The 19,595-nt window shown below is 33.2% G+C and overlaps 1 protein-coding gene across 4 annotated transcripts in view; it reads right to left on the minus strand.

Moving 5' to 3' along the window:
- Positions 1-19,595, minus strand: part of Col11a1 (collagen type XI alpha 1 chain) — a 702,155-nt gene that overhangs the window by 235,088 nt on the left and 447,472 nt on the right. The window contains exon 1 of one of the 4 annotated variants that reach the window (XM_087212685.1): positions 5,363-5,456. The exons of the other annotated variants lie outside the window; for them this stretch is intronic. Coding sequence (XP_087068811.1) covers positions 5,363-5,441 — 79 coding nt within the window. The 5' untranslated portion in view covers positions 5,442-5,456. Of the gene's footprint in view, positions 1-5,362; positions 5,457-19,595 lie in introns of those variants that run through there. 4 annotated transcript variants of the gene reach the window in all.

The following is a 19,595-nucleotide window of genomic DNA, read 5'->3' on the forward strand; positions in this document are numbered from 1 at the left end:
TTATTACATTTTCAATTTTACTTATTGTAATTGAGGTGTTTAGAATTTCTATATCTTTTTCATTTAACTTTAGCAATTCGTATGTATCTAGGAATCTGTCCATTTCTTCTGTGTATTCCATTTTATTCGAGTGCAGGTTCTCGAAGTAGGTATTGATGATTCTCTTGATTTCTGCTGGGTCTGTTGGACTTTACCTTTTTCATTCTTAATTGCATGAATTTGAGCCGTTTCTTTCCTTTTTTTGATAAGGTTGGCTAAAGGTTTATCAATTTTACTTATTTTTTCAAAAACCCAACTCTTTGATTCATTAATTTTTTTGTATCATTCTCTTAGTTTCCATTGCATTGATTTCTGCTCTGATGTTCATAATTTCCTCTCTTGTATAAGCTTTCGGTTTGTTATGCTCTTCTTTTACTTGGAGATTGAGGTTCTGCATTAGGTTATTTATCTGAGTTCTTTCTGTTGTCCTAATATGGGCATTCACTGCTATGAATTTTCCACATAGGACTGCTCTCATTGTTTCCCATAGATTCCTAAATGTTGTACTGGCATTATCATTTACTTGTAGAAACTGTTTAATTTCTTCTTTAATATCCTCTGTAACCCAATGGTTGTTCAAGTGGGTGTTATTCAGTTTCCATGTGTTTGTGGGGGTTTTGCGGTTTCTTATGTTATTGATCTCCAATTTTATTGCACTATAATATACAGAGGGTAACTTCAATTCTTTTACATTTACTTAGACATGTTCTATGAGCTAGCAAGTGATCAATTTTGGAGAATGACCCATGTGCAGCCAAAAAGAATGTGTATTCTTATTCTTCGATGTGGAACACCCTGTAATCATCTCTTAAGTCCATTTGTTCAATAACTTGGTTCAGTTCTAGAATTTCCTTGTTAATTTTTTTCCTAGATGATCTGTCTATTTGTGATAGTGGGCTATTGAGGTCCCCCACTACAATTGTGTTAGTGCTTATTTGGTTTTTCATGTCCATTAATATTTGTTTTGTATAGTTGGGGGCATTTGTATTTGGCACATGTATATTTAGGATTGTCATCTCTTTCTTTTGGATTGTTCACTTCACAAGGATGTAGTGACCATTTTTCTGTCTCTTAATTACTTTTCGTTTGAAATCTAGTTTGTCTGCAAATAAGATTGTAAACTATGCTTTTTTCTGTGTTACTGTGGTGTGGAGAACTGTTTTCCATCCTTTTTCTTCCAGTCTATGAATTTCTTTTTGAGTTAGGTGTGTTTCTTGTATACACCATATTGTTGGATTTTGTTTCTTAATCCATTCTGCCAGTCTATTTCATTTGATTGGTGAATTGAGGCCATTAACATTGATGGCTATAATTGATAGATATTGATTCATCCTTGTCATGATGTTTTACTTTTGCTGGCTCTTTTATTTATTTTTCCCCCTTTTCCTTTAGCTTCTTACCTTGCCTGGTGGCTTACCTCTCTTGAGCCTCACAGAGTTGTGAACTTCATTGTTTTTTTCTAGGACATTGTTTAGAATTTCTTATAGTTCTGGTTTGGTGTTCATGAAATTTCTCAGGTGTTCTTTGTCATGGAAATATCTAATTTCCCAATCAATTTTGAAAGATAATTTTGCAGGATACAACAGTCTACTTTTAGAACTTGAAATACTTCACTCCAGGCTCTCCTTGAGTTGAGAATTTGTGTTGAGAAGTCTGCTGTGATTCTGGTGGGCTTTCCTTTGTAGGTGATTTGTTTCTTTTCTCTAGCTATTTGTAGGATTTTATTCTTCTGTTGGTTTCTGGGATCTTGATTATTATATGTCTAGGTGCAGATTTTTTTGATCATGGCTAGTTGGAGTTCTATATGCCTCACTTATCTGTATGTCCAATTCTTTACCTCTGTCTGGGAATTTTTCCACTATTACTTCTGTGAACAGTTGTTTTTTTTTTTATATCAGTTGTACTTTCTCCTGTTTTTTTCATGGACTCCTATCAGTCTTATGTTATTTTTCTTTGGATTGTCTACCAGCTGGTGGATTGATTTTTCGTGGTCCCTTACTATTTTTAAGAAATCTTTGTTTTCATGGTCCTTATCCACAATCCTGTCTTTTATATGGGATAATCTATCTTCAGATTCCCTTAATCTTCTGTGGATACTTTCAGTGGAACTTTTAGTCTCCTGAATATCTGTTTGAGTCTGTTTTATGGTTTCCATTTCTTTCTTATGCTGGGTATTCATGGATTCCAGCATGTTTCTGAGCTCATCTATTTTTTTTATCTGTTTCTGTTCTAGAGCCTCTAATCATGTCTTTCACTCTGCTCACCATCTGTGTAGATATCTGGGAGATTATTTCTGCTTTGAATTTTTTTAAAGCCTCATTCATCTGTTTTGTTACTTCCCATGCTATCAGTTCAGGATGTCCAGGTGGTTGATTATCAGACTTTTCCACCTTGTTTCCCCCCAGGGTTTACCCTTGATGCAGTGGAAGTCTGAGTTTGTGACTTGCTTAAATGTGTTCTCATTTTTGTTTTTGGTACCATCCTTTGTTTAACTCCTGAGTTGATACTTAGAAATTGTTTATTGTAGGTATCTTTGTTGCTTGTAATTAGAACCCTTATGGAATGATTGCTTCTCAGAGATGTCTTCCAGATATAGCTGGTCTTTAAGTTTTAAGCCTCTAATGACTCTGAGGCCATCTCATTTTCATTATACCAGGAAGGACCACTGACTAGATCAATAACAACACCTTAGCCCGAGTGATACAATCAGCAACACCATAGCATCAAGTACATCTTAGAAAATGGCAATTTGTGGTAGTTATTAATCTATCACTTTTAACTGTGTGAATTAAATCAAAATTGAGGACCAACCCAACATATGTTTATAGCAAATAAACTGTTCAACATAATAACTTTACCCTCAGGATGGGGAGTTAGAAGGAGTTGGGGAGGAAGGGATAGATAGGTAGAAGGATAGGGGAAGGTTAGCAGTGAGGCCAGAGGACACAGGTGAGAGAAGGAAAAAGAGAATAATGGAAAAATAAAGAAGAAATCTGAATGAGGGCCAGAAAAGGAACAAAAAGGGACATGAACAATGTGGGACAGCAAGAGAATGAGTGTGTGTGAGAGAGAGAGAGAGAAAGGAAAAAGAAAAGAAAGAGAAAAAGAAGGAGAGAAAAACAAAAATTTGCCAAGAGTAGGAAAAAAATTAAAGATAAGAGGGGAAAAAAACAAACTAATAATACTAATTTTGGAAATAAAAAATGAAACTGAAAATGAAGGGCCTCCCTCAGGGTATGTCTCTGCTGTCACAATAGACAACGTGCACAGCAGTGTGCAGATGTAAGTCAATGAGTCTCAGCAAGCCAGTCACAGACACATGAGATTCGGGCAGCTTTTTGGCTGCAAGTCCCAAGTTGAGCTCCCTGTCCTCCTGCAGGGTTGAACTCTGCAGGGTTGTACTGCAGGTTCCAACTGCCCTTCCCCTGAAAATTGTCCTGGTTCTGATGGGAGGTGATGATCCCTCCAACTTACCCAGTACCAGTACAGTGGTATGGTGGTCCAGTGTCCCCTGTGTCTTTGTAGTGTGGAACCAGGTGGCGGTACAGCCGAGAAGCCAATGGAGTGGGGCGGGGTGGGATGGGGGTCCTGCAGGTGCCCACACAGCTAAGTGGATCACTGCCGGGGGTGTGGGCTGGATGGGGTGGGTTCCCTCTGACCAGGGGCCCTTCTGCAGCATCCACAGATGTGCCTGGCTGGCACGGGCTGGGTGGGGCGGGTTCTCAAAGCATTATTATTTCACTGTTTTACATTTACTTCATCTGTTATGTGTTTCCATAATAAAATTCTGGCTAATTCAGAAAAAGAAGAAATATTTTAAAATAACATCTCTCATGTAGAGTAGATATATTTATCCTAAATGTTCAGAGTGAAAATAATATTATACCTGTCTATAAATTCACAAAATAATCAACTCTTTCCCTTGCAACATACCCCATATAGATTTTTCAGCCTTATAATACGCTGAAAAAAAACCCAGGCTGTCTCTTATTAGATTAATAGTTACAAATTGTAAATATAATTCAGTGTTCTCAAACACAACTGTGCTAAATAATTTCAGGAAAAGCAAATGTGAATCTTCCCATATAATGTTCTTATACATCACAATACAAATATCGTAGCATGTAGAAAAAGGCATAATTTGTAGTACTTTTCTTAGAAATAAAAACCTTTTCACTAAGCCAAGTACTCTTATTCTAAATTTTTAGGAAACTCGGGACAGAATTTGAGCCACTCAAGAGAACATCCTGCTGAAGTGGATGGCAATGTCAGTTTGCGCCATCCATGATTTGTATGAACATTCTAACACAATAGCTAGTGTAGTGATACATTAAAAATGACCAAACACACTCTCTATTGCTATTAACTTTGTAATGTCTTCAGTAGAATCCCATTTCTGTGCCTGTTTATACATCAAGTTGTAACTTGTTTTTAAATAAGTGTTGGAAGATGCTGTACATCTTTTACTGTAACCTGCTTTTTGATTTAACCACATGGATTTCTTAATATGTAATGGATTTTTATTAAATAACATTTTAATCACTGCACATTATTCCATTATTTTTATGATCCTGGCTTTGTTTGTGACATATTATTGAGTTAGCTATTTTCTTTTAAAATTTTACAATGATCACCTGAAGTATTTTTCTAAAACTCAAAGTTTTAGGTCAAAGTTTAAAATGGTGAAACAATCTTTTTTTATATATTACCAAAAATCCTCCAGACATGAAAAAAAGTACTACCCCAATTATGTAAGAGAGCCCAGCACACTGTATCCGCAGTAACAGTGAATATGGGTATATGTCTATTGTTGTACAAAAGAGTAACTTTTTTTGTTTTAGTTTATATTTCTTTGGTAATTTATAAATTAGATTAACACTGGCATTTTACATACTAATTATTTGTATATTTTTTCCTGTGAGAAAAGATTTTTTTAATGTTTTGGGGGTGCATTTTAGATAGACATAGTGATCAAATTCATCATAGGGAATTTGTATTTGTACATAATATATCTTGATTCTTCTTGTTTTTTCCCTCAACACTATCCCTTCCCTTCAACCTTTCTTCCCCTCCTTATTTACAAAAGTGTTTTTCCATTTTTCCCTTCTATTTTTTTTCTTTTCCATTTCTTCTTTTCCCCTCAACCTTTTCCCTTGTTCCCCTCCCTATTTGGACATTTTCTTCCCATTTACCAGTATCTATTGGATGACTTGGTCCTTATTTATGCTTTTGGTTTCTCATACCAGAGAAACAATGTGATATTTACATATGTGAATCCAATGTATTTCACTTAAGAGTATGGTCTCAAGGTGCATCCATTTACCTATAAATGCCTCAACTTTATCCTTTTTTATAGCAGAATAGTATTCCATCACATTCCACATCTTCATCCATTCATCCATTGATGGCCATGTGGGCTGTTTCCAAAAACCACATAATCATCTTAATAGAAGCAGAAAAAGCATTTGACATAAACCATACAAATAATTGGAATAGTCTTTTTCTCAATCTGATAAAAGCCTTCTATGAAAAACCAACAGCCAAGATCATACTAAAGATCAAAAACTGAAAATTTTCATTCTAAAATCAGGAACAAGACAAGGATGTCCATTATCACTATTCAATCTAGCTCTGGAAACATTAGCCAGAGAATTTAGATAAGAGATAGAAATAAATGGAATAAGGATAGGAAAGAAAGAAGTTAAATTATCATTATTTGTGGATGACATACTTACTCTACATAGAAGACCCCAAAAACACCACCAAAAGACTTCTAAATTTAATAATAATTTATATTTCAACTTACAAAATTGTTTCTGTTTTCAACTGTTATTCGGTTTTCTCTGAGCCATTGGACTTTTTTTCAACTCAAGCAAATTTTTAATAAACTAGAGTTATTAGCTCTTCTTCCCTAAATGATTATAATCATTTTCCCAGCTTGTCTTTTGCTATTACTTTTTTAATGATACTCCTGACAGATCAAAATTTAAAACTTTATACAACCAAATTTACCCATTATTTTTTGTTGTAGTGTTGCCCAAAAGGCCCTTGTCAACCCTAAGACCAAAAGTTACAAAAATTTACTTTCTCAGTGGTTTATTCAACAATTTTTCACTGTAGTTTATAAGATTTCATAGTGGGATACAATAGAAAGGGAAGACCAAACTAAATTATTTAAAAATAATTAGTGTTATCCAAATACTTTTTATTGATTAGATTATCCTTCAGCTGAATTGTACCTGTATAATATTTCATAATTTGATATATTTTGGTGTGTTTGAGTTTCTATCATGCTTTGCTACTTATTTGTCTATTTTTGCCCTTCTGCCACTCACTTTTAATTTTGAAATTTTGTTCATTTATTTATTCTTGAATTACAAAATGTCTGTTGTGTAACAAGCATAATTATAGGGGCTTGAAATTCAACAGAGAGTAAAAGAAACAAAAATTTTCTTTAGGAAATTTACAAGCTAGCTTTATGACATACTAGAGTGTATGGTAGAGTTTGCTTTTTAATAATATGATATGGATTATATGTATAATTCCTAATTTTTCACCTATAAATAATTATATAAACAAGAATTTCAAAGTGATTCAAAACAATCTATTTTATGCAGTAAAATACTTGTAAATATTAAGTGGTTTGTGGAATGATTTTAATCAATGTTAATGATCAATGTTTAGTAAATATTAATGATCCTTATAGTTTTAGAGATTACAAGGCAAAACAAGAGATTCATTATAGAAAAGACTTTGCATAAAAATCTGAAACTAGAACATATCAAGATATGAAATCCTTATTTGAGTGTTAGTTTAATAAATAAATGTCTAAAATTAATTGGACATAGTATGGAAAGAATGTAAACTAATGGACTATATGCTCTTCAATGTACCTAAGCTAGGATTTCACTTGCTGTCAGTTCTTTCTTTTATTTTTTACCATTGTCTCAAATTTGTAGTTGTTGAATATTTTAAACTCTTTCTAACTTTTTTTTAAAGTTACCATTAAACTAATCAAACTAGAAAAATTTTGGTTGGTTTAGTTTCCAGTTTTGCTAATGATTAACTTTTCATTCTCAAGGGAAAAAAAATCAATAAACCTAAGGTTTATTTTGAATCTTTTGTCTCCTGGACATAATTTAGGTCAATGAAGAACAGCCAGAGTTAATTAATCTGTTAATTTATTTATGGAGATGAGGCAGTAAGTCTGTCTTGGGCATCCCTGAGTAAAGCACTGGAGTTACACTGACACCAGAATAGAGGAAAGGAGGGAGGTCTCAGCCACACCATGCCATACAAGAAACGGGGCACTGTCAGGGAGTGACATTTCCCTGTGGTGGAAGTGGTCAGAAACTTTAAAAAGATAGACTGTCTAATATTCAACTTTTACTTGAAAAACTCAATATTTCATTGAAAATTGCTAATCACAGAAGGCAGTGAATTGGTAACTCTTGTGGGAAAGTGAGCTAGAGAAGAGGAAATAGGCCCAGGACTACAAGTACTGATACTATGGAAAACATCAGGGGCGAGTTTGGCAATAGACTAACTACATAAATTAACCCACACCACCTTGTCCATTCCAAATATTAGATTAAGAGTACATTGCACATTCAGGGAAAATGATAGTACTTGTTTATGTTTTAAATATGTAAATAGAGTCACTCCTGGGGGATGTGAGGGCTTTGAATTATTAAGGGGTCTTGATTAAGATATTATGAACCTGCAAAAACCTATAATCTAAAAAAATTCATAATTTTAAAGAATTTTAGATGGATGGTCACACCAGTGGCAACTTAAATATAACGATAACAATGTGAGTACATGTGAAGGACTTCTGACTCCATATAAACCAATCTTATCAAACACCTTTTAAAAATTAAGTGACATCAGATATACACAGTTATACATTAAGTAAATAATAAATGCTAACCCACAAGAGTGCAAATTTATGAAAGAATTAATATTTGGAATAGATAAGTCCCAGAAAATCTTCCAGGGAAGAAGTAGAATGAAATGATACACAAAGGATATATAAAGAACTCATTCAAAATTGAACATCTTTCTGCAGATTCAGGCTAAGAAAGATACAATTTCTGGAATATATTACTAATTTGGAAAAATATTAATCACATTTTCAGGAAGTATTACTATTTCTTTTATATACTATATGAAAAGGTTTATTGTGTTATTACAGTGTTATCTTTGTGATCAGAATTCATGAATTCATGTCCAGGTTAATAACTGAAGTCAGTATTTCCTAACTACATTTAAGGAAAATCTTAAGTTATCCTGAATACAGTGATGTTATGGGTTTCTCTCATTGCTTTTGGTAATGCTTGATGGAAAAATGAAGAAAAAACCCTGTAAAATACTGTGGAAATACATAGGAAAGAGTATGGGTTGTGAGCATAAACATAGATCACATTTATAGCTAGAGTTATCAATATGATAGTTACCTTTTCATGAGGTTAAGGAATAAAATTTTTCCCTGCCTTAGCAAGTTCATACATGTGTCTTAAACTGAAAAGATTGAGAACAGCTGATTTGCAGTCATGAGGAAAATATGATTTAACTAAAAGTAACCAAGTTTTTATTTATATGCAGTCAGTGGGAAAATATAGTTTCAGTACAAGGAACTCATTCCTTTAACTATTTTTCTTTTAAAAATGTGTGTGATGGAGGTAACTTTATATTTGCTCTGCTAGATCATAAAGTATGAAAGGGAAGGATTTTTCCCATGGTAGAGGCACACTAGCATGGTTTTAAGAGTCGTGTTTGTTAATACAAATTCATCCATAAATGTTGTCATATAGTGAACTTGTTGGGTATTATTAACTAATCTAATGTTCATTCTCTCCATTAGTTAACTGAATTTTTTAAAAATTTAATATTCTTTTTAGCTCTGAAATTCTATATGTAAATCCTTCAATAGTTTCAGTAGCAACCAGCACAATGATAGTCAAATGTTTCATATTCAAAATGTTTACTTCAAAAAATTATATAAAATTTTCAGTTATTTATTATTCATTCCAAAGATCAACAAGTATCCATTGCAGACTGATCTTGTACCACACATTGAATTACCTCTTAGGGACTAAAAAAAAAGAAATAGAAAAACAGATCTCTGCTATTAATGAGTTCACAGTCTTTTGATAGCTTGCTTGGCAAATCAATTTTACCATGTTTAGAAAATCCTTCTCAAAGTATGTCACAGAGGGCAATATCATAACAACATAAATTGCAAAAGGAAAACTATTTAATCTCAAAATCAAATGTATCCTTATGAATGATTGAGCCTTAAAATTATCAACGAAGAACTGGTACCAAAAACTAGAGTCTGAGCAGGTAAAAGGAAATGGAAAATTCCACTCGGGATGAAGTGAGCCTAGAAATTCTTTTTTTTTTTCTTTATGGAATCAAAAACTTTTCTTCACAATAAAGATTACTAAAATGAAGAGCCTAGAAATTCTGTTTCATTACTTCACATTATGAGACCACCTAAATATGGGGGAATTCTGATCATGAAACCAAGCTAACTCATTTCTTTGTGGCTTATACTCTATTTTTGGAAAATATGTATTTCAAACATCATGAAGAACTGAAATTATGAAAGAGGAATTCAAAGATTTGAAAGCTCAGCTGGTCTGAGGTGAGAAAAAGAATGTGAGGTTTGAAAGGCTGAAGTAAATTACTCTAGGCATGAACTCTGGGAAGTGAAGGCCATACCCTAGAAAGACCCTTTTTTGGGTTCAGGATGTACTGAATATTACTATTTATGACAGTTAAGCTCCATACCTTTATTTTTTAATCACAACTTTTCCCTACATATGAACATTTTTAATGAAAATACTTAATTTTAAAATACTTCATTATTTTTAAAAAGCAAATTTGTTACAACTTGCTATTAACCAAGTGCTCATTCTTGCAGTACAGTATTAGAATGATCATACTTGTAGGAGCATAATGCACATTTTGAGAAGAAAAAAGACAATGTGCATTTAAAAATATCTTGTTCTGAACAACAAAAAATGAATTTTGTTGGCATACTGATAGACTACTGAAATTTAAAAAATATATAATCACTTATTTCCACCTAAATTTTCAAAGTGTGATAAATATATGACCATAAAGAATTTTATTAGCCTTGAGTCAGACAAATATTTTCAGTTACTACTACAAGAGTCAAATCTCCAGTCTAATTTAAATTAGTGGCATTAACCTATCATCTTTGTAAGAAAAAAATTAAAGTTAACACATCTACAGGACAATGGAGCTTGCCAAGTCCCACTGTCTGAAGGCAGCCTGCCCAAACAAAAAGTAAATAAATAAAATAATTAATGTCACTTTTAGCTATTTGTGCTGAAGCACAGTGTTACTCTTTGCTTGAATGGTGCTAGTGGGAGAAGTTCAAAAACAGGAAATAGAAGGGGAAAAAGAGGCTCTTTCATGAACTTACTGACTCTCTAGACACCAAACAGCCTTTAACTCTGAATTCTCTTTTTGGAAATATGCTAATTTACTTTAACCTGGAAAAATTAAAAGCATGTAGCAATTTAATAGTTTAATATAACTTTAAACATAAAAGTTTCATCTTTTAAAATAATCTTTTCCTGTCAAGATTTGTCTGGCCAGAAGATCTAAAAAAATAAGCTCTTTATTAAGAGGGTCAAAAAATGCTATTTCTCAGAGATGAAAAATAGTCTGATTTCATGTTCAGATGAAAAGTGTCTATGCTTATAATTTTAGGCCCCAGTATTTTGTTAAAGACAAAAAAGTGGTAGAAGAAAAAGTACATATTTGGTTTCTAATTTCCATGAAATTTCTTAATTTTTTAAAAATTTAAGTTCCTTAAATGGGAGGGAAAAATGCATTTTTAGTGCATGGCCTGTTTTTAATTTTTTCCATCCTACTTCAGCTGACTACAAGCATGAAAGGAAACCTAAAAACTATTTCACACTAAATGTACTGTAAGAAGGGAGTGGTGTTAGTGGTTAGAGAGTGGGACTTGTAGCTCAGTTTCTGGAGTTCTATTTCTGGCTTAATCCCTGACAAACTCTCTGGCTTTTTGCTTATATGGTCAAATATGGATTTGCCTATCAGAACTGGGTGTTTTGAAGCTCTCCACTTCTAAAAAGTAGTATTAGGGACTTGCATTTGATTCTCTGTATTCTCAATTTAAATGTCCTCTAGGTCCACCTTTTGATAGAACCCTTAAAATGTCTTGTATCCACATTTCTCTTCACAGTGCTCTCCCGTACTTACCATGTGCAACTGCCAGTAAATACTGAAATTATGCTTATGCTTCCAAATCTAGCCCATATCACTTTGTATCTCCATTAGTAGTGTTCATTTAGTTTTGAGAATAGTAATCTCTGGCTAGCTCAGATTGGAGAAAAATTTATTTGGAAGGGCTCACCAGTATCTCTCAAAATCCAAGGAGAAATTGATCAACCTAGCATTAGGAAACATAAGAATTAGAGTTGATTCTGGTTCTTAGCTGAAAGAATTCATGTGTCAATAGTATGATTCTGCTCCCATAATGTCACATGACTTTTATTCTAAGTTCCACATTCCAAATTCTCAGAGAGACACTAACATAGGTGCAGTGATATGGAAAGTTCCATCTCTGGGTCAGTTCTCTGACTGTTGAGGTTGAGGATTTTTTCATTGTTTTTGTTTGTCTTGGATATAAAACTATAGGACTCTGATCTACTCACCACCTAGCTACTCGTATGACATATCATGTGACTTTCTATTAGGTACCAGAGACTCTGATGAGGACTTAGAATACATGAAATATAATGGCAATATTACATGTAAAGAATATTTAGTCTACTTAGACAAGAAGATAAATAACAACACATTGTAATCTACAACAATACAGGTGTGAAAAAATATATAAAATGAAGAAATATAAAGATGGGGGAAAATGAACTTTCTTGAAAAGATCATTAAAGTTGTATCAGAATCACTCTATGCTGCAACTAACAAAACAAACAAAAATATGGTCATTTAAACTAAGAAATATCTTTATTTTAAAGTCATGTAGTTAGAATTCTGAAGTTATGTGGCTGTTTCTATTAAGTTAGCAGTTCAGTGAATGATGTCAAGATTGTTTCCTAAGTCACAAGATGGCTGTAGGAAAGTGTAGAGGTTAGCCATGTCTGTTCTTTTTATCAGAAAAAGCAAAAGCCTTTTCCAAACAGCTTGGATTGATACATGTTAATTTCTCATGATCTCTGACCAAACATGGCTATAAAGGAAATTCATTTTAAAAGTATCGTTCCTTAGGTCTTCAGAGACCTTACTACTGCTACCTCATAACAAGGGACCATCAAAAGTGTTTTATTCTAAAATCTTTCCAGCAGTTGGACTATCTACATTTTTCCCCTATATCCTCTACTCATTTGCCAAGTATACACTAATGATCTATTAACATTATACATTTGTTTGCACATACTCCAACTATTCTTTTTCTGCACAATGTATATGATTTTTATAATACAGAACCTGTCATTTATCCTCATCATCTTCATAGATTGTCCTCTTGTCTTTGCCTTTAAAAGCAGCTGAGGATAATTTCTTCCTTGTGCTTCAACTACTGTCTTTGCACTAAAAACTCAGATACAGGGCTGGGGATTTAGCTCAGCGGTGCCACGCTGCCTGCCTTGCAAGCAGAAGGTCCTGAATTCAATCCCTGGTACCAAAAAAACCCCAAACAAACAAACAAACCAAAAAAAACCACTCAGGTACATTAAGGCTTGTTGCTTTTGAGCTATTTACTTCTCTGCCTTCCTCTTTATTTTCATGGTACACATTTTGATTACTGAAGATATCAACATTAATTTAAAATGGTCCTCTCCATTTTATCTTCTGCTTTCATCATAGAATTGGATTGTAAATTTCAAATGGATAGCTAATATAACACATTGCTCTCATCTCATTTTTAATAATACAATAACTATTATAATTAATATAGTTTATAATATTACACAGTATTGTATATATTACTACATTATTTTAATAAAGATTAAATATTATAATTATACAAATGTATAATTTTTAGTAGTAGAAAAGCATAATAAATGTATCTTAGCACTGTACCTGATGCATAGGAATAAAATAAATATTAATGATTTTTTTCTTAATTTCTGGAAACCAACTTCATTGCCATATCCTAGACTTCAGTGTGCAAAAGTACTTATTTTGTAAGATGTTCAATTTAAACATCCCACTCTCTTGTTACAAACTCTTATTTCCCATCTCTTTCATTAAGCTATTCATTATACAATTTGTTTTCATTTACAGAAACACTGATTCTCTAGATCTTTTTATTGTGCCCTCACTGATCTTTTTTTATTTATCTTTATTGCCCTATTTCCAGTTTAAATTTCACATCTTCAATATAAAGAATATAAATTTCTTTCCAGGATCCTCAACACTATTGCTCAATTATGTGGGGTTTTTTAATAACATTGTGGAAATTTTAATCTGAGAGTCCAGCCTTTTCATGTCATAACAACTTTAATTGGTATGCCTTGCGGTATGTTGCTAAACGTCAGACATGAGGTATTGGGTAAAGGAACTCTGGTAAATAGACCTGTGGTAATAAGATATGGGAGAGAGAAAGAATTCTATAGTTCTCTGAGTGGGTCTTGGGCTTTTAGTGAGCCTGAGTCTCTAGGCTCTGAGCTTTACAAGGTCTCCCAGGTTTCTTTACCCCTTGAGGTGGGACAGGATGGCTACAATCTGGTAGAGTTCACATTTTCCATTCCCCTACTCAATGTCGGTTTAATACCTTGTGAAGTTCAATAGTTTAGGCTCTGGAAAAATAGCATATTAGTCCATTTTCTGTTGCTATAAGAAAATTCTTGATGATATCTACCTTGTATAGAAAAGAAGTTTATGTGGTTCACAATGCTGGTAACTATCCAAACATCATGGCAATGGCCCCCTGGCTGTATTACATTGTGGAGACAAATAAAAAGCAAAATAGCCCTATACAGAAGGAGTCAAGCATGTAGAGTGACCTCATTTTATAGTAACCCACTCTATGAGAGCTAACTGATTCTAAAACACCAGCATTAGTCCACTTTCCAAGGGCAGAGCCAGTCACCTAATTATATTACACTGGGCCCCACCTCCAAAGCATTCCACCAACTCCACACCTCCCTCCTCAGGATCAAGTGTTCAGCACATGAATGTTTGGAGAACACATCATATCCAAACCATAGCAAATAACTTGTCTTGGAGGGAAGCCTTTTGGAGAGGAAACAGAATTCTCTGGGGCTACATTCCCCCAGCCTGCAGGAAGTATAAGGACATATTTTTTTCTGGATCTTCACTGTGACAATTTGATAGAGATCCTTGATGAAAAACTCATATTTTTGTTAGCATTTAACAAAATTCTTTCGGTTATTTTGTTGGAACAGACTACCAGAAGACTCAGGACAAACACAGGGAGGGCTACCATGGGGCTATTGTAAAAATCCACATGAGAAATGATAGGATCTTATGTTAAATGTTGGCAGTGGAATGGTAGAAATGAGCATACTGCAGAAACATTGGAAAGATAGAAAAAATGATACAAAAACTATGATATTATGCCAGGGGATATTAATTTAATATATTATGACTTATTTAATTAGTGTATTGTGGAATAATTTATTTGAAAATTTACATGTATAGATACTAAAACATTTCACTATATCTGTTTTTTATAATTGTACTACTCAAGTTTAACAGATTTATAGATTTCTGTGAGGTTTGAGGAATGGACACTCATTTAATTTTTGAACAAATCAGTTCAATTCTTAGGGGAAATTTTGATGTTTGCCTTTTTACAAAATACAAAAAGAAAATCTCATCAAACTACAGTTAGATAAAACAAATTCAAATTGTTTCCCCATCTCCAATTTTTAGTATTAATGAATGTAGACTAGTGTTCTGAAAGATTTTCCCATTTGCTAATTTTCTTATATGTAATAGTTAATGGCTAAAGTAAAGCTAAAATAGGAAATGTGGACAATTTGATAATTATCTTAATTTTCTCAGTGGTAAAATGTCAAGAAAAGCATTTATAAATTTTATACATTTTACCTTTACCAAATGACAGTAGTAGATTTAAGAGCAACGGTATTTTTTCTGTAATTTAAAATTTTTTATGTATTTTCTATATACAACACAAAACAAAGTTTATAGCTTCATTGATTTTTATAAAGGGAACATATATATGAAATCAGAATCTGCAAAAGAATTAGCCCATTAGCAAAATCTAGGTTGCCTTCTTGTGAGATGTCACTGCATGTTTTTCCTAATAATTATCCATTCCTCAAGAATAATTACTATGCTGATTTCTAATAGTATAAATTAGTTTCACCTACTCTTCAACTTTATTAAAATTGAATTATGCAGTAAATATTAATTTGTCATGCTTCATTCAATATCTTTGTGACTTTCATATATAATCAGATAAATGTATTTATCCCCATTGTAATAGAATATTCCATCAAAAATATAGCAAAATTTATTTCTCTATACTACCATCGACAGAGACTTGTATGGTTTCCATTTTTAGCAATTATGTACATGTTCATATCTTTTAGTGATCACATCTGAAATTTCTGTGGCATAGATATGAATAAAATATAAGGTTAATTTATACTCCACTACTAGTATTTCAAAATTACAGTAGTATAATATATTATATTTTATTATTTATGTATATGCTTTTATTGGTACATTTTAGGTGTACAATATAATAACATTCATCACTGGAGATATGTACATTTACATACTCTCTTGGTCCCTATTTTTCCCCCTTTTCTCCCCTACCTTCAATCCCTCCCTATTTACAAAGACTTTGTTCCCTTTTTTTCATTTTCTCATATTAATTCCATTCCCTTCTTTCCTTTTCCCTACCCCTCCCACTTCCCCTTCCCCTTTGCCCCTTTTTCTTCCTATTTCACATTATCTACTACACCTTTTAGTCCTTATTTACACTTTCAGTTTCTCACACTAGAGAAACTATTCGGTATTTACACGTGTCCTATTTATTTCACTTAAGAGTATCATCTCAATGTGCACCAATTTAGCAATAAATATCTCTACTTTCTCGTTTTTGATGGCTAAGTAGTACTTCATTTTATAAAAAAAAAACAACACATTTTCTTGATCCACTCTCCAGTTGATGGGCATTTGGGCTGTTTCCAAGTTTTAACTATTGCTATCTGTGCTGCTATGAACACGGGTGCACATATATCACTGTGGTATGATTCTTTGAATCCTTTGGGGAAGATACCCAGCAGGGGAATAGCTGGGTCAAATGGGACTTCCAGTCCTAGTTCTTTGACGTATCTCCATACTAATTTCCACAGTGGTTGCACCAGTCTACACTCCCACCAGTAGTGGAGCAGTGTTCCTCTTTCCCCACAGCCTGACCAGCATTTGTTATTGGTTGATTTCATGATAGCAACCATTCTTTCTGGAGTGAAGTGGAATCTCAGACTTGTTTTCATTTGCATGTCTCAAATGACCAGTGATGTTGAACATTTTTTCATATGTTTATTTGCCATTTCTACTTCTTTGTGTGAGAAATGTCTATTCATTTCAGATAACCATTTTTGGATTGGGTCTTTAAAGTTTGGAGGTCTGATTTTTTTAAGTTCTTTATAGATTCAAGATAGTAGATCTTTGCCTGAGGGACAGCCGGTGAAAAATTTTTCCCACATTGTGGGTTGTCTCGTCACACTGCTGGTGGTTTCCTTGGTGTGCAGAAGCTTTTTATTAAGAAGAGATCCCACTTGTTGATCGTTTGTGCTAGTTCACAGGCAACTGAGATTTTGTTCATAAAGTCTTTTCCTACCCCGATGTCTTCAAGAGTTCTACCTAAACTCTCTTCCAGCTAGCTTAGTGTTTCTGTTTTTATATTTAGATTTTTAATCCATTTTGATTTTAGTTTAGTGCATGGTGAGAGATATAGGTCTAGTTTTAATCTTGGGCAAGTTGAAGCCCAATTTTTCCAGCACCATTTATTAAAGAGGCTCTCTTTCCTCCAGTGAGGGTGTTTGGCACCTTTGTCAAAGATGAGGTGGCTGAGTGTGTCTGGCGTTGTTTCTGCATCTTTTAATCTGTCCCACTGGTCCTCAGGTCTCTTTCTTTGCCAGTACCATGCTGTTTTTATTACAGTAGCTTTGTAGTATAGTTTCAAATTAGGGGTTGTAATGCCCCCTGCCATGTCTCTGTTACCTAGAATTGGTTTTGCTATTCCGTGTTTCTGCTTGTTCCAAATGAATTTTTGGATTGTTTTCTCAAGGTCCATGAAGTATGCGGCTGGGGTTCCAATTAGGATTGGATTGAATCTATATAGCAATTTTGGAAATATGGCCATTTTCACTATGCTGATCCTTCCAAACCCGGAAGCAAGGGATGTCTTTCCATTTTTTGATAGCCCCTCCCATCTCTTTTTTCAGAGTGCTATAGTTTTCAGAGAAGAGGTCTTGGATTCCTTTTGTTAGGTTGATTCCTAGGCATTTCAGTTTTTTGGATGCTATTGTGAAAGGAATTGTTTGCCCTATTTCTGTCTCAGTGAGTCTGTTGTTCGTGTAGAGGAAAACTATTGATTTTTGTGTGTTGACCTTGTATCCAGCTACTTTACTGAATTTGGTTATTAAGTCTAGAAGACTTTGGGTGGAGTTCTCGGGGTCTTTGACATAGAATATCATGTCATCTGCAAATAATGACAATTTGACTTCATTTCTCATCTTTATTCCTTAGTATGGTATATTTTAAATGTACATTGAAATATATTTTTATTAAATATTTATGTATATTTTATCAGAATCAAGAATTTCTATGTATTATTATTTTGATTGGTCATGACCTGGCCCAACTGGTTATCAGTAGCTAAAACCATATTAATTTCATTGACTGCAACTTTTATCTTAATTGTTTGGTTTTTTTCTTTTTTAAACGATATTAATATATGTTTGCAATACATAATAAATACATTCATTGTGGGGATTTGGTCCATTTGTATATTTCATCTTGATCCTCTTTACTTCTACTGTTTAATCTGAGGTTTTCCATATGCATAGTTTCAATTTTCCTTCCCTTTTATGTGTGTTCGCAGGTGTATGTATATATATATCACATTATATATTTTTATATAATACACATATATAAAGTTGAACATATATATATATATATATATAAAGTTTACCTTTATATAGAAACATATATACAATAAATATATGTAGTATATTATATATAATATCATATAATAAAGTTGAACATTTTCTGTTTACCCTGCTCTCTGCTAGGCATTAACTTAAAAAAGCAACCACAGGTAAGAACAGCCACTTACACTGATTAACAAAGTACAGGGAAACCAAAGCATCACTTTCCCCACTTCTTTCCTTTCAAAGGGGGTCCTGTAATGGGATAGTGCCCATGATTCCTTTATTAGTAAAACATGGGATAAAACCTCGGAGGTTTGTTTTTCTGGTAGGGATTAAAACTATCTTCAGGAAAGGTAAAGAGTGCTTAGCACAGCAACAAGACTAATTTTCCTCTGGGAAATGTTTCCATCTGTAAGTTTAGCAGTACTCTGGTAGAAAAAAAGCTGCCTAAAGGGTAGATTTTTCTTAAGCATAATTTTCATCATTCCTGGAAAAGTTTGTTTGGAGCATGTGTTTTGGATGACCCCAAACATCTTAAAAACCACATTATGAAAATCTAATTGCCTCTCAAAATAGGATAGTAGTTTAAAATGCTTCATGGTGATTTACATGAAATAAAGTCCACACACATGCACACACACACACACACACACACACACACACACACACACACAGAAGCACCTAACTTAGATTCAGGGTCATCAGTGAAAGACATTGTTTTCATTGTTATTTCTGTATGCTACTTGAAATCAGATATTGTATAGTCTAACTTTATTTGAATTTTTTTAAAAAAATCTATTTTAGCACGTTCTTCTTTACAAGTATTAGAACCAGCTTCCCAATTTCTATGAAAAAGAATACTGATGTTTTAATTTAGATTATGTTGAATACATTGATCAATTTTGAGAACAACAATATTGAGTCATCTCACCAGTTAATAAGGCATATTCATCTTATTTGTTTATAATTATTTTTCCCTCTTGATGTTATTTAGTTTTATTTTACAAATTTTGTCCATTTTGTCAGTCATACCCCTATATATCTGTTATTTTCATGCTAATGTACATGGTACTGTCTTTTATATTTCAATTATTTTTCTCTTTTTATTGTTTGCACATAGAAATTGATGGCATGTTATATGGTTTCCAAAACCTTGGAAGTATTCTAGAGATGTTTTTTATTTTTAATTTTATTCTGGTATGGTCAATAAAATACTTTGCATGAATTGCACTTTAAAATTTTAATTGGATATTGTTTTGTATACTAGAACATTGTCTTAGTAATAGTTCAGTGTCCACTTAAAATACTCCTCATTGTGTGTTTGCAGAATAGTCTATAAAATGTTGGTTAGATTAAGGTAGTTCTTCAAGTCTAATT

The sequence above is a fragment of the Heterocephalus glaber genome, unplaced genomic scaffold (genome assembly GCF_053883595.1).
Source record: "Heterocephalus glaber isolate CG9 unplaced genomic scaffold, H.glaber_assembly_v1.0 deba00001442, whole genome shotgun sequence".
Classification (NCBI taxonomy): domain Eukaryota; kingdom Metazoa; phylum Chordata; class Mammalia; order Rodentia; family Bathyergidae; genus Heterocephalus; species Heterocephalus glaber.